General features: G+C 41.6%; 1 protein-coding gene across 2 annotated transcripts in view; it reads left to right on the top strand.

Moving 5' to 3' along the window:
- Nucleotides 1-3439: 3439 nt before the first annotated feature.
- LOC137431766 (inactive dipeptidyl peptidase 10) overlaps nucleotides 3440-24651 on the top strand; it is a 707001-nt gene continuing 685789 nt past the window's right edge. For both annotated transcript variants that reach the window (XR_010985336.2, XM_068123461.2), the window contains exon 1: nucleotides 3440-3764. Coding sequence is in view for 1 of the 2 variants with exons in the window: in XM_068123461.2 (XP_067979562.2) it covers nucleotides 3537-3764 (228 nt within the window). In the remaining variant the exon portion in view is untranslated. The remainder of the gene's footprint in view (nucleotides 3765-24651) is intronic.

Genomic DNA, 24651 nt, shown 5'->3' with positions numbered 1-24651 from the left:
ATTACTTTTATAATAACTTGAGGAAGAAATATCAAAATGATGTTCATCTACTTTATATGGATACAGATAGTTTTATTTTGCAAATTAATACTGATGATGTTTATTCAGACATGAAAAAGGACATTAATATCTATGACACTAGTAATTACAGTCCAGAGAGTGAGTTGTTCTCTTCTAAAAATAAAAAGGTGATTGGAAAGTTTAAGGATGAATTAGGAGGAAATGTCATGAGTGAATTTGTGGGATTGAGGTCTAAGGCTTATGCTTATAAATACATTGTGAATAACGTTGAAAAAACTGATAAGAAGTTAAAAGGCATAAAGAAAAATGTCATTAAAGAAACAATAAACTTTAAGGATTATTATAACTGTTTAACAACAAAGAAAGAAGAGTTTAGAAAGATTAATGGAATAAGAAGTTATAAACATAAATTATATTCAGAAGAGGTGAATAAGAAAGCATTGGGGGCTTTTGATGATAAGAGGTTTATTTTAGAAAATGGAATTGATAGTCTCCCTTATGGTTATATAAGTATATAAGTGATAAGTTAAAAAGGGGGTTAGGGATTTTAACGGGCTACCGCCGCCTTTTTACTATTATATAAATGATAGAACCAAGTACCAACCAGACTAAAGAGTGGAGGTGTAATCAACCTTGGTATATAAATGGTAAACATAACGAATGTGAAAAATATCAAATAGGTATAATTGAAAAGACAACTGGTAAAAAAATTTACAAAACAAATAAGAGAATTAATTTAAATACCGGTGAATTGGGTAAAAAAGATGGAAATATTTTTGAGTGGACGGAAAACTTTGATGGTTGCCAGGAAAATATATACTTTAATTTAAAAATGGTATGTGGCACTGGAGGCGCTCAAACAAGAACATTGAGGGAGGTTTACCATTTTATCTTAGCTCAGTTAAAATATCTTAATAAAGAACCAAACTCAAACATCTTTTTTGTTAATATATTAGATGGTGAAGGGAGTGGCAAGAGAGTTAAATTATTTCCCACGCATAAACAAATATTTGTAGGGTCGTTGTTTGAGTGGGCCAAAGATGATTCACCAGATGATATTAAGAGTAAAAGGTTAAAAGGTCCATAAGGTCAGAAGGATCACAGGTTCACACAGAAGGACCATTGTTTAAGTGGTCTAATGAATAAGGATAACATGTCAAAAGGTTAGAAGGTTCGTAAAGAATAGGGTGAGAGAAATAGAGGTGTTTAGGGGCAATGAGGGAGGGGAAAAATTAACATGTAAGTCAATGGGAAAATGAGAGTGTCCCAGAAGCAACATGTATACACTACTCCCCTCTGTATCTCTGCCCCTCTGTATCTCTGCCCCTCTGTATCTCTGCTCCTCTGTCTCTCTGCCCCTCCCTCCTCTGTTCCTGTGCTCCCCTGCCTCTCTACCACTTTGTCCCTTTGTCTCTTTATCCTCTCTCTCTCTCTCTGCCCCCTCTGCCTTTCTCTCTCTCTCTCCATCTCCAAAAAATATTTCTGCATCAATCTCACCAATTGAGCAAAATCTTCGTGATCACCATTTTTGTAAAAGCTCAGGTATGTAGAGAACAATTGTATCACGTTTTGCATTGTATTTAAGAGATGTAGACAATGAAATTCAAGAAACAATTGTGTTTTTTTTATCGATTATGGAAAATGTCATGTTTTGTGATTACTTTAAGAGGAAGAAAAAGCTATGAACCAGTATACAATAAGGAGTTAGTCGTTCTTTGTATAGCAGACACGATTTGGCAGCATCTATTGTCATGATAGTTCCAGCTTGTAAGTAAATAGTTATTGCAGCAGAAATAAAATGCATTAAAATTTCCTTTCCAAGGGCACTCGCATTTTCCCACCTCTCCAATGGCATGGATCTATAGTCTCGCTCGCCCTCTACCGGATGTTTACAGATGGTATAAACTCCAAGCCGGAGTGATGAATGTAACATTCATTGATCATGGTTTGGTGAGCAAGACGCAATTCCAGTATGGACAGCAGAGGAGACTAAGCTGTAGCGATTTGCCCCACACAGCCAGCTGGTCTGGGGAGTCAGCACAGCTGGACGGAATTGAACGTGAGCAAAGGTTTCATCCCTCAAAAGTAAAAGCAGTGGAATCCTACAAGTCTCGACAGCCAAGTCGAAGCCCTGGATATTTTGTTCCACACAAGCATCCCTGCCATCCCTTCGTCGCCCAAGAGGACCCAGCATGAAAATGCTCCATGGGTTATCACCTGGAACAAGAACTATACTGTTTCACCAGATGAATTGGGAACATTGTCTCTCTATTCCACTTGCCTCAGCACCTTTAATGAGTTGGAATTCAAGCTCCAGTCTTTGAGCTTACTCCAAGGGGTAGAAATAATTAACTTTTAATTGGAAGCTCCCAACCTTAACTTTCAAGTGTGTTTTCCTGTCTTTCACGTCCCATGCTTGTATTTCTGTGCGCAGATTTTTGGAGAAACGAAAACTCTGCTTGTGATTGTCTATTTATCGAAGTTTGCATTTTATAGTCTCTTAATGATTCACTATTTCATTGATTTTGATGATCTCTTTTTGCTGGTGGAATAATTCCATCTATACTAATGCTAAATTTGTGCAGTAATTAAATAAATTAATATATTTATTTTGTAAATATCCTTTACCCCCTGGATTACTCCAGGTTAATAACCCCAAGTCTACACAACGGTTGTGACTCCGGACCAGGTCTGGAACCACCCAATGAGTCTGGAATGGCGCCGCGGTCCCCTTGCAATACTGGCCTGCATTGAGGATGAAGGAGAGAACACCCCCCCCCCCCCCCCCCCCCCGCGTATATTTCTGAGCTCCTGTTTTTATTCTTTCCACACACACATGTATCCGGTGAACAGTTGAGCACACATTGTTGGTGGCAATTGCTGGGGATTATTGTTCAGTGATCCTTGATATTGAACCACACTGAGGTCATTTGGACCTTCGCAGCTGCAGCTAATAATTCCTTTCGGCTAGCCATTTGGGACTTTGTGGGCCCTGCCAGGTCTACTCCCACATATATTTTACGGTTGCTCAACTCACTTGAGTTGAAAAAGAAACTTTTATTAAAATAGGCACGAGAAGTTGGAAGAGCCATTTCCGTTCAACCATGCTTGTAACTTTTTCGATCTCTGCGTGATGGGTCCATGGACAATAACACCCTGTGGCAGAATTAAGGACTTGCTTGATGACAGTTACTTGAATTAGATATAAGAATCTTATAATATTGTGCATAAAAGATCAGTGTTGATCATGATGTATCCTACTTTATATATCATATTTTAACCGCCATTGTGGTGTTGCCATTGGATTGTAAGGCTTGCGTGGGTGCGATGGGGGCTGATTGACAGATGCACGTCCTGAGTGTGTGCGTCGCGCCTCCAGTCGTGCCGGCCCCTAGGTGGACGGAACGTGCGGGGAAAGTGCAGACACACAGCGACTCGACCGGCCGACGTCAAAGTCGAGCCGCCTCGTGGGCAAGACGTGCGCGTCAATCCAGGCTGCGCGTGTCGGGGCAACGATGGCAGCACTCTACCAACGCTTGTCGGGCAAAATCAACACTTCACACTCCTTCCCTCTCGCAGCTGAAGCAAGCCGGCTGCTGAGCGCTCCGCAGGCCGAGGACGGCACGGGGACGGAGGTGACGGGAGGACAAGAAATGAAGAAGACTCCGCGAAATCAATCGCAATGCAACAAGGTGGCCAACGATGGGAATCCGGCGCGCTCCGGGAGTGTGAGTGAAGAATACGTGAGTGAGGGCTGGGCCGGGGAACTACATGAGGAGACCATTTGACAGATTGTGTGTGTGTTTGCTTGTGATACCAGGACATGTCACCACACTGGACTGAAAAGAACGAAATAAATCCACATAATTGGTGCGCAAAGTGTATGTTAATGTGTTTTGTCTGGCTTCGTTATGAATGTACTGTGACGACCATAAACACGCATGACTGCCTTCAGAAATGGCTAAAATCAAAGGAAATTGAAAAATAAATAATTCATTTTGCTAGCCTGTGACATTATTCCAAGTATTAAAAAAAAAAGAAGAAAAAAAAAGAGTTTGAGTATTTGTAATTTTCGTGCATTCTGTCACTATTTCTCATATCAGGCCCTAAATAGGTAACTATGACTGTTTAACAGCTTTCTATACAAAGAAGGCAAATGTCCTAATATTAACTTCGTTTTCAATATAACACCATCAGGGATTTAAGATGTGCAAAGTGTTAAAAAGGTGGTGTGAACGATGTGAAACAAGTTCAGTCTCCAGGATTTGTCTGTGAAACTGGAGGCGTATAATGTGTGCCATCTCCGCCCGCCCTCTGGGAATGACTTTTGAAGTACCCACACCATGGTATATTGAACGATTTCACCGACTACCTGACCTCACCCACTGCGATTCCCCCACACCTGTGACTCCCCCAACCCACCTTCCCCCGGACTGTATGTTCCAGAAGGACGATAGCTCTGCGTAATCGCACCTGGAGTGCAATAACAACGCTTTTGCATTTGTAACTACACATTAAATACTAGGAATCTATACTGGGCAGGTTTTAGTGCTGTGATGCCAGTTGGTAGGTAAATCTTTGTTTTCAATTTATTTGGCAAAGTCCTGCATTTGCTGAAAACTGGCTTTTCTGAAATGGTTCTGGCAAGGTCACGACATCATAAAGAGCCTTCCATCAGGCAAGTCCATGGCATCATGAAGCACTTTCCTTCAGGCAGAGTCACTTTCCTCCAGAAATGTCATTAGCCTCAAAAGTGGTTCGATAGAATTTCATCTTTAACTAGAAAAGCACTCGGTAGATCGCAAACCTCGGCCAAGCTGACCTATTTATGTTTTGTATCCCACTGATAGGCCGGATCTGGATTCGGACCTGAACCAAAATTGAATCGGCTTGTTCGCATCACCTACCCAACTCATGGTGAAGAATCACTTGTGGAATTTCTAAAAACATTCTTGTACCGGATCCAGATCCGGATCTTCAACAAAATGTAATGAACCAAACACCAACCTTGTTGCACACCAAACCTGTTCACCAAATTTTATTCCAATATGTCCATAATTTTTTGAGATATTGTGCAATATATCGTTTTTGCCCCCATCTCTCAATGGTGAAGAATCACTTGGAAAAAAGAAAAATTCTCCGATCCGGAACCAGATCTGGATCTACACCAAAATCTAATCAATTCTTCCTTGTCGCACACAAAAGTTGTCCACCAAGTGTTGGCCGAATCCGTCCATAACTTTTTGACATGTCGTGCAATACATCGTTTTGGGGTCAATCTCTCAGTTGTGAAGAATCATTTTTTAATTTCCCGGATCCAGATCCGGATGCGGATCTTCCCTAAATCTAATAAATCCGTCCTTGTTACACACCCAATGTGCCCACCAAATTTCGATCCATAACTTTTTGAGTTATCTTGCTCGCAGACAAACAGACACAATTCTGATGACGTCATGCAGTTGTACAAAGATTAATCACTCAGCCAGTGATCAATATTAGATGAGGAGAATTATAAAAGTGTGAATTTTTTCAGCTCTCGGGTCAAATAGTATTTGTATCACAAGGCAGGGATCTGATTCCCAAGGAGTGTCACTCTCCTCCCAGCAGAAGCTTGGTGGGATCTCTATTTTACCCAAGGTTACATCTGACCTCTGTTTGTCCTCCTTTATCTCTATCGTCCTCGAGACACCTCGGATCGCACATCATTAGTTTGTTGTTTTTGCAGAAGAATCTGCTGATAACAGTCTGAAAGAAGCCAAGTTAACGTCCAATCGCTGTACCTATCCCAGCATTATTCATCTTACTATAATTCACCAAATGTCTGTTTCTGTCTGTCTGTCTGTCTTCCCAGGTACCGCAAAAACGGCTGAACCGATCGCAACGAAATTTTGGGTGGGTAATCCTGGGACCCCCTGGAGTAAAACAGGCTATATTGTTTTTCCAGTTTTTTCCCCAATTTTCCAATTTTTCCAATTTTCCGGTTTTTCCAAACACGATGGAATAATATTTATCGATATGAACAGTGATGTGGCTTTTGTTTGAAATTCTACAAATATTGTTTAGATTTTGATGATTTGCGTGTGATATGATTTAATGGATGTTTATATAAATCGTTTAAAATAAAAAAAGCCTTCAATTTCTGATATTTTGCCTTTTCATTCGGGCCTCCCAATTGAAGCCCCACCCGTAGGTCAGGTACGTTGCTAGTCCAAATAATTTGACATCTTTGGGCTTCATAAAATCTTCCACAGGCCATAGTAACATAGTCTGCCTTTGGAAGTATGTATGCACCGATATTGTTACCTTCTCCAAACCATGATCACGTACGTGAGTGTTCTTTCAAGTTGATGCCCCTGACACTATTTTGGTGCAAAATTGCCTCAGTCAAGTGATGAATAAGCCTGGTTTTGGCTTAATGGTTAAGGTGGCTGGCTTGAGATGCTTGATATCTCAGAGTCCTGAGTTCAAGCCCCTGTCACCCATTGAATTAACACCAGGTGGGTTGACTCAGCCTGTTCATCCCTCCAAGGTCGGCAAAATCAGTACCAGCTTACCTGGAAGAATGAGCCATTTGATTATCATGCGTCAGAGTAACAACCCGTGCAGGATTGTTTCCAATATCCAAGAAACTGCTTTGGCAGCCCTATGCATCTGAAGATGCAAAATGGAGTGGTCTTCTTCTTCAAGTTGTGAATGGAAGATATAGCTGGTCCGTGGAGGTTCTTTTTTTGATGTTTGAAAGAAAATTTCAATTTGATTCAATTTTTTTCACTGCAAACACCATCAGACACATGTGTGCACACATGCGTATTTATGTACATATGTATGTATGCATATACATTATACATATTGTCGTGTTACTGACTGCTGTCAGCTAAGACCGAGCATGAGCCATGGATGGAAAAGAGCGTTATGGAGGCGTTCAACTCAAATCGATGGCAGATGATACGCGAGGAGGAAGAAAAATACCGAATTACCTGGACGGCCGGCGCAGGCGTCTTCACCTTGCAAATTAACTTAAACGAAAACGGAATTAAAATGGACAAAAATAACAGGTTTATAAAACGGAACCCGAGAACAATGAAACGCGCTGGTTAAATAAATGTTCTAAAATGGAGCGCTCCCACACCAGACGTCTAAAACACACAAAGTAGAATATATGAAAATAAAGGGCCGTGCATGTGTGTGTGGGCTTATCTCAATCGGATGGTGTGTCAGGGATCGTCAGGCTCGAGCACGCAGTCCGGACGCGGCTCCGGTGTTGGCGGGAGGAAGGCCACCCGGTCGTTGGCCTTGCTCGTGCTGCTAGGCCAGTGTACGCTGCAGTGGCAAGCCTCGCTTGTACGCTCGTCGCTCGCCGCTGCTAGGCCAGCATACGCTGCAGCAGCAAGCCTCGCATATACGCTCGTCGCTCGCACGTGGACACAGGGGAGGAGAATCATCAGCGCTCCACCGTCTCTCCACCATCTGTCGTCGCCCAACAAGCAAGGGTCCAGGGTCAAGAACGCAAAGGAAGTCCAGGGCAAGAAGGGTCCAGAACAAGAAGGGGTCCAACACGAGAGACAAAATGCCAGCCAGACAATTTGTTTATTGGCCGTCCCGTGACGTCACCGGCACTTCTCCAATCTGCACGTCGCTTCTTGCTCACCGCTGACGTCATAGTGGTACCTGGCCAATCGGCAATCTGATTCCTCCTCGGCCTTCCTTTCACCAATCAGTGGCCAGCTTCTTGCCCCTGCCTTGACCAATCACGAGCTTCTTCCTGCCTCGTCTCCCTATCACTGCCCCTCCGGGCGTGTCTATTCCCTGCTTGCTCGATGTTTCATCGCCATGCCTGCGCAATGCGCGGGTGCCTGCACTACTCTTGTGAGTTGTATTGTGGGGTGGGGTGGGGATTTAATTAGTGTGTGTGCTAATGGGCCTGTCTTGTGTCTATGGTGTAGTGCCATACGGGACAAAGGATAGATCACAGGTCTCACACACAGCGGAATTAGCATAATCCCTACTCTAGTTAGCACAAGGATCATCCTTGTATGATCACAAAGATAAACTTACGCGAACAAGCCGCCGAAACAAACTTATTACATGTGGGGATCCCTATCACGACAATCAGAGCATTATACCTACACAGATCTACCTGATCTATATAGCACTCTACCCCAAAATTCATAACAATATCTATATGTACACACCTACACAGGGTGGTCAAGATGATGTGCAACTTTTCAAACAGCTATCATTCCAATTTGACTAATGTGACCTTCAAGTGTTAAAGTGTTTTTTCCCATACCAGTTTCACCCCTTTAAACAATTTATCTGTACCTCAGTGGATACTCATATTAAAGACACTTTTGTGACGAAGTTACTTGTTTCTACACAAAGGCAGTTTTGTAGGGTCTATCCAAATGTAAGAATCCCTCAATACAAAATCAACAAACCTATTGTTGAAAAATTTAGAGACACTGGAAGTGTGAAAGACCAAGTTGAAGGAGACAGTGGTTGAAAACCTTCAATGAGAACACCGCACAATATGGCGGCTGGAAGAGATACTTTGCAGGCTTCTCCAAAAAATCAATATGCCGACACTGCACAGCTGGTGGGAACATGACAACTGGTAAAATGTATGATCTGAAACTGTATCATACAAGATACAGTTACTGTAACATCAGACCAAAATAAATAAGAAAATTTTGCACTGCCATTGGCCAGCAGATTGAAGAAGACCAGGCTTTTCCAAACATCTTTAGTAATGAGGCCCACATCCATCTCAGCAGCCTCGTGAACAAACGAAACAAGTGATTTTGGGTGGGATACTAACTGCACAAACATATGGAACAAGAAAGAGCAATCAGAGATTGCAAACTCTCGCCAGGATGTATTATCAGTGGTTTTTAAGGCTTTTGTGTTAAAACAAATATGGCGGCCGAAACACGTGACCGATGACGTCATCATTTATTTTTTTTCTCCACTAATTTATTCCGAGATTATGCTCAAGAAATTTCATCTTCATCGGATGACGTTTTGTACTTGTCGAATTATGATGTTATAATGGAGGCACCTATGACATCATCATTAAAAGATGTTAATCCACATGGAGAGTCCTTTATATATATATATATATATATATATATATATATATATATATATATATATATATATATATATATATATATGTATATATATATGTATATATATATATATATATATATATGTATATATATATGTATATATATATATATATAATAAGTTCAAAACACCTTGTCACAAGTGCGCCACACTGACCGGGTCCTCAGTCGAGGTCCTCAGCAGAAATCCCGTTTCGGCCCTTCAACCTCAATACGGTCAGCTAAGGTGGGCCAGCAGGGGCACATCCACATGCAGCAACTGCACCTGGATGCGTACATACCCCCACCCCCAGCCAGGGCAGGGGCTGTTTTTGCACGTAATGTAATAATAATAATAATAATAATAATAACAGTGATAATAATAATAATAATAATAGTGATAATAATAATAATAATAATAATAATAATAATAATGCACGTAATAGTGCACGTAATAGTGCACGTAATAATAATAGTGCACGTTTCTTTGGTTGCAAGTCACCCTTCTAGTGCAGAAACGTGTGTGCTTCATTAGATATGGTGTATTACACTTGTATACATCAAAATAATACATATTTGACAGGAAACTGTCAAAACTGTCAAATATGTCAAATAAAGGTGATATATATATATATATATATATATATATATATATATATATATATACCAGTCACTTTGCGATTTCATACCATCAGTGGTGAACCGCCATTAAGGTATCCCATCCAGCTGTGCTGTACCTTAATGGGAGCGATAAGTGCCATCTGCCACATGGCACATTACCTCTGGTATCCACTCATTATATGGAATAACAGTGATAATAATAATAATAATATGATCACATATATACGTATATATATATATACGTATATATATATATATATATATATATATATATATATATATATATATATATATATATATATATATATATATATATATATATATATAGTGCTCCTGCCTCACACCTTGCTCGGCTTCACGCTGTTGAGGCCAAAGCTTTCAGAATCATTGGAATCTCCTGCGATGTAGTCAACACCGAGGGCCTTTCACTCACTCACCGCAGGCAGGTTGGTGGTCTTTCTGTCTTCTACCGACTCCTCTCCGGCCTTGCTCCCCCAGCTCTCTCTGTGCTCTGTCCCCGCAATATTCCTTCAGGTCGCACAAGATCTGCCTGCAACCCTCTTATGGTTAAACTGCCAAAGTCTAGGCTCTCTGCTCACCTTCACTCTTTCATTCCCCTTTTCTCCCGCCTCTGGAACAAACTCCCCCATTCCCTTCAATCCCACTCCTCCCTCCAGGTCTTTAAAACAGCTGTTCACCACCATCTCTTATCTTCCCCCATCGAAAACCTTGATCTTTTCTACCCCCGGTAATTCACCCCAGAGTCCTTGCAGTGTTCATATGTTTTATTCCTCTCCCACCTCCCCCCAAGTCGTCCCGATGTCCCTGCTCTCAAATGTTGTGTTTGTGTCCTTCCCCCTCTTCCCCCTCTCTTTTGTGTCCTTCCCCCTCTCTCCCCATCTTGTCTGCCGCTTCCCTTGTTTTTTGTGTTTTGTGTGTCGGTTTGTCTTTTTGTGTGATTAATGTTAGCTCTTTCACGAGCCTCGATCTTGTACACAAAAAAAAAATATATATATATATATATATATATATATATATGTACATACATACATAATTATACAGTCACGTGAAAAAGTAAGTACACCTCATGTAAAGTTTTGACTTTTTCAACATATTTCAACATACAGCTATTTGATCTTCATTTCAACAATATTGATGGATAAAGGTGATATAATATAACAAATATCATGAAACATTTGCATTTTGTAGTCCATTGTATAATTTAAATAAACATAAATGCCAATTTCGCACGTGGAAAAAGTAAGTACACCACGGCATTTATCACTACTTCAAATACCTAAAATTAGAATCAGGTGCACCAGCTCAGGTGCTAATGATTAGAACATCGTTAGAGAGGATCTTGGAGGAACCTGTCTTATTTAAACCTCAGACATTTCGTTTGGTTTGCTCTTTGTTGTTGAAGTGTGTGGCATCACAATGCCTATATCAAAAGAGCTTTCTGAGGCCTTCAGAAAGAAGGTTATAGATGCCTACGAGTCTGGGAAGGGATTTTAAAAGATCTCCAAACAATTTGAAATCAATCATTCGACTGTCCGGAAGATCATCTTCAAGTGGAGAAGAATCCAAACAACTGCCAACTAGTTCATGCCAGGCCGCCCCAGCAAGTTCAGCCCGAGAGCAGACCGCAAGATGCTGAAAGAAGTCTCTAACAACCCCAGAATGTCATCACGGGACCTACAGGTAGCTCTTGCCACTGTTGATGTCAAAGCGCATGAGTCTACCATTAGAAAGAGGCTGCACAAATTTGATCTACATGGGAGGTGTGCCAGGAGGAAACCTTTGCTGTCCAGAAAAAACGTCAGGGCAAGACTAAAGTTTGCCAATGAACACCAAGGCAAAGACCAGCACTTGTGGAATAATGTGCTCTGGACAGATGAGTCAAAGGTAGATCTATTTGGCCACAGTACCAGAAGACATGTTTGGCGAAAACCAAAGACAGCATTTGACCACAAGAACATGATGGCAACTGCAAAGCATGGTGGTGGAAATATTATGGTTTGGGGCAGCTTTGCTGCATCAGGGCCTGGGCAGCTCACCATCATAGAATCCACTATGAATTCTTCATTGTACAAGAGGGTGCTTGAGGATAATGTGAGGCCATCTGTCGGAAAGTTGAAGCTCAACCGAAGGTGGACCTTGCAACATGACGTCATGACAATGACCCTAAACATACCAGTAAATCCACCAAGGAATGGCTGAAAAGAAAGAAATGGAGGGTTATGGAATGGCCAAGTCAAAGCCCGGATCTAAATCCCATCAAGATGTTGTGGGGGGATTTGAAACGAGCTGTGCATGCAATTGTGCATGCTGTGCAACAATTTTTTGTTGAATAAATTATTGCAAAGTCAATTTTTCGTTGTTTTTTCCAATTAGATCACCTTTATCTATAGATACTGTTTAAATGAAGATCAAATGTTGATATGTCCACATATGTTAAAAATATTTTTAAAAAACATTTCATGGGGTGTACTTACTTTTTCCACATGGGAAATTTGCATTTATGTTTATTTAAATTATACAATGGACTACAAAATGTAAATGTTTCATGATATTTGTTATATTATATCACCTTTATCGATCAATATTGTTGAAATGAAGATCAAATAGCTGTACGTTGAAATATGTTGAAAAAGTCAAAACTTCACATGGGGTGTACTTACTTGTTCACGTGACTGTATATATACGTATATACATTTAAATTAACATATGTGGGAAAATTACACACCCAGCCCGGGAATTACACGCCAAGTGAACAAATCAAGCATCCAACAAATGGATGTTCGGAGTGGAAAACAGAAATGTCTTACTTTTCTCCTTGTTGTTCATGTTATTTATCCTTGATTGATTGTCTGCTCTCTCTGCATCTGTTTTCTGTGTGATCTAGTAAAATATGGATGTCCATTAACACTTGGAAAGTTATTCGACATGTATTGTACATCTGGGCTAGTCGTCCTTGGTGAGATCTGTCTCGGTGAAGGTTGTGTGATGGGGCGTGTCCTTCAAACTCAATTGAACCTCTGGGTTCAATGTTCTGGGCATGTATTGAGTTATTTGTGATCCACTCCATCCTTGTTGTTCGAGTTTACACCAAGCAGTTTCTGCCTTTCGGATCGAAGGGTTGTACTGAGTGGGAAGTTTTATTAATGTTTCTTCTGTTAAGCCACCATTCCAAGCTTTTTCATGGCAATATTCCAGAATTAGTTGGTGGTGTTTCTTTGGAGTGAAGTCCAGAATCGGTGTGTTTCTCCCGTCATAACTGGGATCAGAATGAACGTATGCAGTGATGTGATATGGCCGATTATGAGGCATTTCCCAGCCTCGTAGATGTTGCATGTTCATTTATTCTTAGTTTTAAATTTCTTCCCCTTTGCCCGATATAAGCTGTGTGTCATGTTCACATACCGTGTGATACACCACATCCAATCTGTCTCCAAATGGTACTTCATCTCTCAATTTTGTGATGGCATGGTGGATGGTGTAGAGGGGTTTGTATGCTACCTGGATTTGTGCCCTGCCTATGATTTTGCCAATCTTCTCTGATAATACTGGGTAATATGCTAAGATACAGAAACTACGTTTGTCTTCTTCTTCTTTTTCTCCTCTCTTTGTTCTATCCTACCTGGTTCACCAAGTCCATTGTTTTGTCATATTAATTTTGTGTTAGATTGCTTTGCACCAGTCTAATTTCATTGATGGCCGCCGTTTTTGTGGATGAAACCTGCCAAGCTCTGGAAGTCAGAGTGCGGACAACACTGTACTTATGTGTGATGGGGTTACATGAGTTGAAGTCCAGGAGGTTCAGTGTGTGTGTGGGCCTCCTCTATACTGATGTTCTCAACGTGCCATGTGGGTGTCATTGAACCTTCACGGTAACTTGTTGTGTTGTTAAATTTCCATTGTGAATTTAATGCTAGGAAGAACCTGACATAACTGCTCGAGAAGAAGGTCAACATAGTCCCGTTGTGCAATCGCAAATGTGTCATCAACATATCTGATCGAGGAACGTGGCAACTAAAACTCATTTTTGGTGAAAACTTTGCTTTCAAATTCATCCACTACCAAGTTTGCCATGGCCACAGATACCGGTGATTCCATTGCCGTGCCCACAATCTGTTCATTAAACAATATGTATGTATAGATTGGGATTATTGGAGCAAAAAAGCAATGCTCGGCTAATTCAGCAAACTATGGTTGAAATCAATAGGATCCTGATTGAGATATGTTAACCTCCATGGGAAGTTTTGTTTTGCTCTGATGAAATGTTAACGCTCAGTACGCCAGCTTCTCTTTGCTACCTAGAGTGGTTGGCACACCTCAATTAACATCCTGTTGATTCCATCAATTGAGGGCTGAATCAGCTATTATACTTTTTCCAAAATGGAATTGTTACATCCGCCACTGAAGGTGGATGGAGGTGATGGTTTACACCTGTCTGTCTGCCTGTGAACAGCATATCTCAAAAGGTTGTGCACAGTTAAGGAGGAAATTTGATGGAGAGGTTGGGTCTATGACCTTGACACAATGATTGCATTTTGGTGAAGATCCGAATCCGGATACTATAATTTTTTCTATTATTTAAGTGATTCTTCACTATTGATAGATGGGGCCAAAAACAATATATATAGCATGATATTTCAAAAAAGTTCCAAAAAATCAAAAAAAGGTCGAGGTCGGCCTATCAATGGGATACAAAAAAAACTGTTCAGCCTGGCAGAGTTATGTGCTCTTCCGAGCTCTGTTCTAGTTTGGTATTGATCGACTTTTTATTGTTTGGTTTTTCCAGAGATCCCTCCAGTCCAGATTGCCCAAGGGATCTCGTTCAGCCTGCTGAAGATTAGCTGTCTTTTACACAATGCCCTCGTATGCACCCACCTTATGTAGACTTGCGTGATGTATCTTCATGAAGAGCATAGACAACCAGTACAGATGCAGAGTGTAGTTCTAGCTTTGCACCCTTTGCTGACAGTAATTTTGTCACAACATTAAAATTAATTCTGTTCTGTAAAATAAAACATCCATTAAGAGCTTTTTTTTTCATATACAAGATCGAGGCTCGTGAAAGAGCTAACATTAATCACACAAAAAGTCAAACCGACACATAAAACACAAAATAAGGGGAGCGGTAGACAAGATGGGGAGAGAGGGGGAAGGACACAAACACAACATTTGAGAGCAGGGACATCGAGAGAACTGTGGGAGGGAGAGGGCTTGGGGGGGGGGGGAGGTGGGAGAGGTATAAAACACATGGACTTCCAGGAAAGAAGTTGGAATTTCAAAAGCGTATCTGGGGTGAATTAGCGGGGGGTAGAAAAGATCAAGGTTTTGGATGGGGGAAGATAAGAGATGGTGGTGAACAGCTGTTTGAAAGACCTGGAGGGAGGAGGGAAGAGTGGGATTGAAGAGAGTGAGGGAGTTTGTTCCAGAGGTGGGAGAAAAGGGGAATGAAAGAGTGAAGGTGAGCAGAGAGCCTAGATTTTGGCAGTTTTACCATAAGAGGGTTGCTGGCAGATCTTGTGTGACCTGTAGGAATATTTGGGGGACAGAGCTCAGAGAGAGCTGGGGGAGCGAGGCCGGAGAGGAGTCGGTAGAAGACAGAAAGACCACCAACCTGCCTGCGGTGAGTGAGTGAAAGGCCCTCGGAGATAGCTTCATCGCAGGAGATTCGAATGATTCTGAAAGCTTTGGTTTCAACAGTGTGAAGCCGAGCTAGGTGTGAGGCAGGAGCACCGCTCACACATTCCTGTCATTTTGGTCCAAATACAGTTCTGTTATTGCAACATGCTTTAAATGGAGCATCGCTTCTTGGCTTGGGTTACAATCACAGACGGATTTCCACTCCAATGCAGGATACTCGGCTGGGGGTGCAGCAATTTTAGATTTCGTCTGCTTGTTGACAGCAGCTTCCCTGCATTTCGCAAAGGGTATGTTGGGGGTCTTTAATGTCCAACAACTAATGCCAGCAGATGGGACACCCAGTTTGACATCTGTCTGTGGGATAGCACATACTTTGATCCAAGGAACAGCAGCGTGATATTTTATAGTTGGGCAGAGATTAAAACCCAGGCTAGACATCTCTCCTTGCATCAGCTGAGTGTGCATCACTCTCGGCAATCCTGCTAGCCACAAATATAGTGTAATACTAAAAACATTTCATTCAATCAGGTCGTGCACACTGAGCTTGGGGACAAAACCTATTGCTGGGAAATATTTATGTATTATTTAAAGAAAAATATTGATTGATTAGCAAATGTAATGGCAAAGTAATGAAACAAATTATACATGTACATAGACAAAAGGCTACATAATCTGTTGCATCTGCTCCATCAAGTTGGTGCCATTTTACAAAATCTATTCGGTCACGGAACAGAGAGTGATGGAAACAGGAACGAACTAGAACGGTACTCGGTAGAGCACATTCCTCCGCCAGGCTGAACAGTTTACATTTTGTACTCCACTGATAGACCGGATATGCATTCAGACCTGAACCAAAATCGAAATGGCTTGCTGTTGTCACCTAAACAACATGTACACCAAGTTTTGTCCGAATCCGTCTGTTTTAGGCTTGACACTCGATGGTAAAAATTCACGTAAAACATTCTCAGATCCACATCCGAATCCAGATCTTCACCAATATCTAATCATTTTGTCCTTGTCTCACACCCAACCTGTCCACCAAATTTCGTCCGAATCCGGCCATAACGTTTTGAGATATCGTGTTATATATCGTTTTTAGCCTTGACACTCAATGGTAAAAATCACGTAAAAAAATTCTCGGATCCGGATCCGAAACCAGATCGTCACCAAAATCGAATAATTTTGTCCTTGTCTCACATCCAACCTGCCCACCTAGTTTCAGCCGAATTTGGTACAACTTTTTGAGATATCTTGCTATATATAATTTTTTGCCCTATCTCTCAATGGTGAAGAATGACTTCAAAATCGGTCGTATCCGGATCCGTATCTTTACGAAAATCTCACTTCGTCCTTGTCACACACCCAACTTGTCCAACAAATTACATCCGAAACCATCCATATACTTTTGGTATGCCTGTTCACAGAGAAAAAGAGGCACAGTCAGACAGACAAACAAACAGGCAGACAGGTGTGAAGACAACATCCATCCACTTTAGGTGGCAGAGGTGACAAGTTTTAGTATAATTCATATTAACCAACAAAATAAAATGAAAAACAACAATAGTATCAAAAGATTTCCGAGCTTTGATGTTTTCACAAAATATTATAAGGACTAGCCGAAACCCGTGGAACATCCACGGAAGGGAGGATGTGGTGTATGGATAGAGTGTACCATTATGGATGGCATAGGGGATTTGCTTGTCCGAGTAAGAGTTAGGAAGAAAGATGAGAATGAAGAGTGCGTATATGAACAACGATCGCCGACACCGGCACAAATGCATGCTCTGGATTGTCCACTTAGTGGACGGCTTGCTTTCGCCTTCGCCTGTCCAATCAGCAGACGCCAATACGATGGCGTCGTAAGATGGCGTCGTATCGGCAATTAATCAGATGCTTTTGGGCCCCAACGTCGGCTAATTCAGATTTTTCGAGTATGGCTGTACGTGATAAACAAAGAGTGCGGTTCGTAGATCGTAAATCCATTAGTGCCGTGGGCATCGGGTCACTGGGTGCGGCGTAAAAGGGATAACAAAGTCGAGTTACGCTATTATTATGTAGACTAGCCGAAACCCGTGGAACATCCACGGAAGGGAGTATGTGGTGTATGGATAGAGTGAACCATTATGGATGGCATAGGGGATTTGCTTGTCTGAGTAAGAGTTAGGAAGAAAGATGAGAATGAAGAGTGTGTATATGAACAACGTATTTATTGCAATCTACTTAAATGACAACGCTATGATATACTTTTGAAAATATCACGTACCGTCTCGAAGTCAATGCCATCATTTTATCTCTTCGTATACAACTCACTGATTTCTACCTTATCGTGAACAGGGTAAAGCCTACTTTGATAATCATGAACGGTGGCAGATGCAGGAGTTGGTGAAACGAAAGGGGGGTGGGGGGGGGGGGTGGGGGCTGATCATGACCTATCCTACGCCACATGGCCTACGCCATTTGTTGAGATCATGGCCACAATGGAAACACAACTGGATAGGTAGGGCCTAGGCCTAGGCCTACTTTTCACTTTGTTTTAAGCTTTCAGAAGCTGAAGCCTTGTTATTTATTGCTTAATATGATACTGATGGGCTGCTGATCGGTTTCACTACGTTGTAATCACAGTATATGGAAGAAATTATGGTAAACCCACCTGATGAGGTTAGTGTACACCGCGATCGACGACAGGGATCACAAAGTCGAGTCCTTACGCTATTATTATATAGATTGTTTTGAACCATACATATGTTTAGGGGTTGTTTTAAAAGTTTCAGTTATTTAAAAACCATAGAGATTTGTTTCTTAATTTAAATGCCAAGAAGCACCATTGCTGAACCAATCAGAAAACTGCGCAGTGCTGGAACTGCCCAATCATTGAGATTTTGTCGATGATTCCATCTGGGACTGTTGAGAAGTTTCTCTTTGCAGAAAGAGGATTTAATAAACTCAGCCGTCAGGAAGATTTTTCTCTTGACCGACTGTTTGCTCCTCAGCGGTTGTGGAAGCTCTGGTGGAAAACACTGGGGGGGAGAGAGAGAGAGGAAGGAATGAAAAATAGTTGTTGCTGTCATTTCCGAGAGCTGTTTCTGTATGTCTTTGGACTCGTCTCATCAATAAAATATTTAATAATGTTCAGTCTGCCCAAGCTCCACTGATGCTCATTTATCAATGCAGGAACATACGAGTACAAACATCTTGTCATTCATGAGACTTCACCATGTTCTGTAATTATCAGGAAGATCTGAAAAGCAATGCTTTTAGGAATTTTATTGTGATGTGTGATTCTTCCGGAGCAATATAACAACAACAAAAAAATCCATTTTTTTATCGATAATTTGAATTATTTACAAGTTAATAAAACTGAGTTGAAAAATGAGTTTAAACTTTTAACCATAGAATTGCTTTACACCTTGACCTGTTTCTAACATTGTATGAGAGTGCTACAAAGGTATTGCCTCTTATTTTATTTTTTCAGGAATTTCCCAAAGGAAGGCAATGCAATTCCTTCGAAAAGCAAAGTATTTATTGACCTTCGATTCCGAACGGCACTCTGATCGGTCACATAACAACAATACTATTTGTCTAAAATGACTGCTAACTTGTAAAAGGCAAACAGCTGTGATTGATTATTTTTTTTACTGCAGAGGGAGGACATTCATGTGTGCCTGAAGGATGTGAATGGCCACTCTGCCATTGATGGGAACACAGTTTTATGCTGTGCAAAGTGTTTTAAAGCATAGAGAAACCAACCCCAGAGACGAGCCACGTAGTAGTCACTCTGTCATGGCATTGACACCAGAAAACGGCGAATGAATGAGTCATTTAAAACGATCACATCACCAACGCTGTATTTGTGGGAGGCATTGGATATTGAAATACCAGCAGTCTCCATTTCTTTATCCCGTCCAGGAGATGGGGTTTTGCAATTGTGTCGGTCTGTCTTCCTGTCTGTTTGTCTGTCCATGCCATAATGTTTTTACCATTTGAGCTTTTGTCATCAAATTTCAACAGAGCTGTATTACATTAACTAGTGAGGTACCCGTGCTACGCACGGATGGCAGACCAGAAGCAAACAGACAAGGCAGAAACGGCGAATGCTAAAGCATAAAACCAATAAATTCCACATTCGTGTAGCACCTTCAGTCGCACGTCAGACATGGACAGCAAGTTCGTGAAAGACTTCCATAAAAAACGTACCCGTTCGCAAACAAACGGGTACGTTTGTTCCATACCCAGTCAATGGGGAATCTGCATATGGCGATCCGCGAATTTCACGTTTAGAAAGTAGAAACCGTCACGGCATTTTGTCATTCACTTGAACTCGATATCTCTTTTTTCATTCCAAACAGCATAACTCCAATCACAAATTAAATAACATTACTATATAAAAATAAACTTTTAACAACATTCGTGACATAAACAAATATTTAAATCCTGATGTGAAGTTCTGTATGGTTGGGTGAATACAATTACGAATTCAAAATCGTAATTGTATTCACTCAATTCCAATCATCAATTGATACTTTAACAAAATACTGTTTTAAATGACGGTTGTATTGGTATATTATCAAACCCGCTCATTGCCGTAATCTGTCCACTTCCACATTTGCGAAAGGTTCGTAACTCATCAGGATTTTCCTCAATTCCGCAATGAAATGTTCATGAAATACTGTTCAGCCGTTTTTAATTTTCATGTCATGTTCATTTGGTAAATTATCGTAGGATTTTACTGCAGGGGTTCCGGGAAATCGTTGCGATCGGTGCAGCCGTTTTTGCGGTACCCGGGACAATAACGTTATGTGGGAATCCAAACCTGAAAATGCTGGAGACCAAAGCTGAAATTGGAAAAACAATATAGCCTATTTTACCATCCTGGGGGTCCCAGGATGACCCACCCCAAATATCGTTGCGATCGGTTCAGCCGTTTTTGCGGTACCTGGGAACAGATGGACAGACAGACATTTGGTGAATTATAGTAAGATGTACAGGATTGTTAATAATTAAATTTATATATTTTGGAAAATTAGGCCATTGGTGCTCCTATGGTTGGCAGCGAGTGCCCCGGAAGCAGTGACGGAAAGAGAGTGGCAATCATATCTGTGGGAAAATTGCAATTTTGCAGATATTGCAAAATTGAAAATTGCAGATAGCTCAGATGGCAAAGCACTGGTACGGTTTTCCAGAGGACCTGGGTTCGATTCCTGGTCTGGGCATGTAATTGTCCACATATATCAAAGCTTTATTATGAGAATATGGAGAATAAAAAAAAAATAATTGGGTCAAAATGTTAAAAGGCAAAGTAATAGTAACTATAAATAGCCCTTATTAGCCCTCCCACAGCACAGCTGCACGAGATTGCAGGTTTTGTTCACCTTGGAGACGACTTCCAGGAATGTGGTTGCTAGGAGAAAAGTTGATAACATGGGCCCAACCTGTAAATTGTTTATTTCTCGGCAGGTAAAACAATCAAAAGTGATCAGGGATTCTTCAGTAAACAATTATGATGATAATGATAATTAAAATGTAACTGATAATGGGTTATCATGATAATGGTACATAATAATAAGGATAGTGACAATAATGATAATGGTACATAATGACAGTGATTATGATAAAATAATGAGAAGAACAAAAAGACATAAAATGCCATAGCCCCCGTGGTTTTAGGAATTTGCTGTGTGGAGTTGAAGGCCATCAGTCGGCCATATTTGGTCGGATCACAAAACAAAATCTTCTGCGTATGTATCCTCTCATGTATTGTCTTTGTGCCAAGTTTGAAGAAAATCGGTCCATGCATGTCGAGAAATGGTTGGGGTCACGTTTAAGTAACAAAATGGCCACCAGTTGGCCATCTTGGATCTGATCTCGGAAATAAATGACGTGCATATTTAAGCCATCATACATTTATCTGTGTGCCAAGTTTGCATACAATTGGTAAATGCACGTCCGTGTTCAATATCATGTTTTTAGCCGCGTCACAGACGCTGCTAATAGAGTGCCCTCTGCTGTTGTTGTTGTTCTTCTTCTTGTTCTTGTTCTTGCAGAGAAGACAAAACCTCAAAGCTCCACCCATTCTGGGAACCATAGCTCCACCCATTGTGGGAGAGGCTTCATATAAACAAATATCCACCATTTTATTAACTTGCATAGCTTTGAGGCCTGTTTAGTAGGCCCGTGGTGTCTTCCTCTCTCACACAGTTTTATTTCAAATCAAATTCGATATATCATTTCATTTTTCACAGTCGCTAACATAGTTTTAGACTCGGTTGAAAAAAAACGGGAAGAAAATCTGATGAAAGTTGCCTTTTATAGAACGAAATGAATTCTCAAAGGCCTGTAACTTCAAGTCCATTGAGATATATTTTTTTTAAATTGCGGCATGGTCAGTCATACACCGCCCGAAATAACAGACGGGAAAATGCCGAGATATATATATTTTGTTTAAATTGCGGCATGGTCAGTCATACACCGCCCGAAATAACAGACGGGAAAATGCCGAGATATATTAAAAATTCGTCCATTTGATGACAATCGTCACGATGAAATATTTAATTTATACGTCGACACAATAATGTGGAGAGAGGAGCATAGCTTCGTTCACGTGTCGCCACATACGGGAAATTGCCGAGATATATTTTTTTTAAATCGCGGCATGGTCAGTCATACACCGCCTGAAATAACAGACGGGAAAATGCCGAGATATATTAAAAATTCGTCGCCACACATGGGAAATTGCCGAGATATATTTTCACTTTGCACAAAAATAACATCAAGTAATCGAATCAATAGGAATGTCCTGTGCCTATAACATCGACGTTATAGGCACAGATGCATCTACGCATTGTGTAACATCGACGCGGCTTTTGTTTTAATTAAAACTTTTTGTACTTGTTTACAACTAAAATAGCCGCCAGTCTACCAGTCAGCCATATTTGATCAGACTGCAAAATGAAATGAGGTGCAAGTGTACATCATAATGTCCTGTGTTTGTGCCAAGTTCGAAGAAAATCGGACAATCTGAGAAATGGTTGGGGACCAAGTTTGAATAACATCGGTAGATGCAAGTCTGAGAAATGGTTGAGGACGTGTTCAGCATCGGGTTTTTTTACAACTAAAATGGCTGCCAGTTGGCCATCTTTGACCGCATCGTGAAACAAAATGATGTGCATACGTATACAGTCATGTGTTGTCTTTCTGCCAAGTATGAACAAAATCAGTCAGTACATCTCCGAGATGGGGTTGCAGATGGACGGACGAAAGGATGGACGAGACTTAATCCATTAGCCTCTGTTTCGGCCCAAGTCCAACTGGGGCTAATCTATATATAATGGAGCAAGTGTTTGTTTGTATGTATATATGTCCACTCTTCACGCATTGCTTGGACAGCTGACCTGACTCCACCCACAAATGTAACTGAAATACTTAACCTAAAGTACACAGAGGACCAAAAGACCCTCACCACCCCCCCCCCCCCCCCCACCCTTCAACACCCCAAGGACCTACAAGACCGAGAAGACCCAGAGGACCCAAAATACCCTGAGGACCCTAAATATCCCAAGGGCCCTAAATACCCCAAGGGCACTAAATACCCCAAAAGACCCCGAGGACCCAAAGGACCCAGAGGTACCAAAAGACCTCAAAGACTAAAAAGACTCAAAAGACCCCAAAGACCCAATGGTCCCCAAAGACCTAAAATACCCTAAATAATGAAAATATTCCAAAGACCTCAAAAACTTAGAAGACCCTAAATACCCCGAGGACCCTATTTACCCCAAAGGCCATAAATACCCCCAAAAGACCCAGAGGACCCAAAGGACCCAGAGGTACCAAAAGTCCCCAAAGACTAAAAATACCCCAAAGACCCAATGGACTCCAAAGACCTAAAAGACAGAAAATATCCCAAAGACCATAAATACCCCGAAGACCTAAAAGACCCCAAATACTGAAAATATCCCAAAGACCCAAAGGATCCAGAAGACCCCAAAGACCCAAGAGAACCAAAATACCTGAAGAACCTCCTTAAAGAACCAGAAGACCCAAAAGACCCTGAAGACCAAAAATGCTCCAAAGACCCAAAATACCCTGAAGACCCAAAAGACCCTTAAAGACCCTGAAGACCCATAAGAACCAAAAGACCCCAAATACCCTTAAAAACCCAGATGCCAACATCATGCTGGGAAAAGCTCCTTAAAACAAGTTGTCTCTCGTTCCACTCTCAAATGACACCATCAGATGCAGAATCGACGACATGAGCGACGACATCCTCGCCCAGGCAGTTGCAGATTTAGTCGCGAGCCCGACAAAATTCAGCCTTCAACTCGACGAGACCACCGACGTTTCGAATTTGAGCCAGCTCATCTTATTTGTGCGTTATGTCAAAGGAGACGAGATCAAGGAAGACTTTCTGTTCTGCAAGCCTCTCACAACAACGATGATGGCAGCTGATGTGAAGAAGCTTGTGGACGACTTCTTCAGAAGCAACGGCCTCTCGTGGAACATGGTGTCTGCAGTTTGCTCGGATGGAGCTCCAGATATGCTGGGATGCAACTCCGGTTTTGGAGCGCTGGTGAAGGCCGATGCACCACACATCATCATCACGCACTGCGTCCTGCACAGACACGCGCTGGCATCAAAAACCCTGCCTCCAAAACTGGCCAATGTTCTGAAAATCGTCGTTGAAACTGTGAATTACATGCGAAGCCATGCTCTGAATCATCGCATCTTCAAAGAGCTGTGCAATGAAATCGGCTCTGAATTCGAAGTCCTTCTCTACCACTCTAACGTTCGATGGTTATCACGATGGAAGGTAGTGAGCCGTGTTTTTGCCTTGCATGTAGAATTAGCCCTGTTTTTGCGAGAACACCAGCATTGCCATGCAACGTACTTCCAAGAGTCAAAGTTCATCCTCGCCTTGGCGTACTTGGCTGACATATTCGGCGCACTCAATCATCTCAATTGCCAGATGCAGGGCGGTGGAGTGAATGTCATCGAATCTGAAGAAAAGCTGAGCACTTTCCGAAAGAAGTTCCCGTTGTGGAGGCGGCGAACAGAGAACGACAACTTCGCGAACTTTTTGCTACTGGACGAGTGCGTGAGCAGGATCGAAGATGTGTCTGAAGTTGGAGGCACTGCTGTACCGGGGGCGCTGAAGCAAGTGATTGCCACGCACTTGGATGAGCTGGGAAAGTCATTCGATGGCTACTTCCCCGACCAAGAGAAATACCCAGCACGGGTGCGGCAGCCGTTTACTTTC

The sequence above is a fragment of the Myxine glutinosa genome, chromosome 7 (assembly GCF_964187855.1).
Source record: "Myxine glutinosa chromosome 7, kmMyxGlut1.1, whole genome shotgun sequence".
Lineage (NCBI taxonomy): Eukaryota > Metazoa > Chordata > Myxini > Myxiniformes > Myxinidae > Myxine > Myxine glutinosa.
The sequence above is the reverse complement of the archived record's forward strand: the minus strand, read 5'-3'. Positions and strand labels throughout refer to the sequence as shown.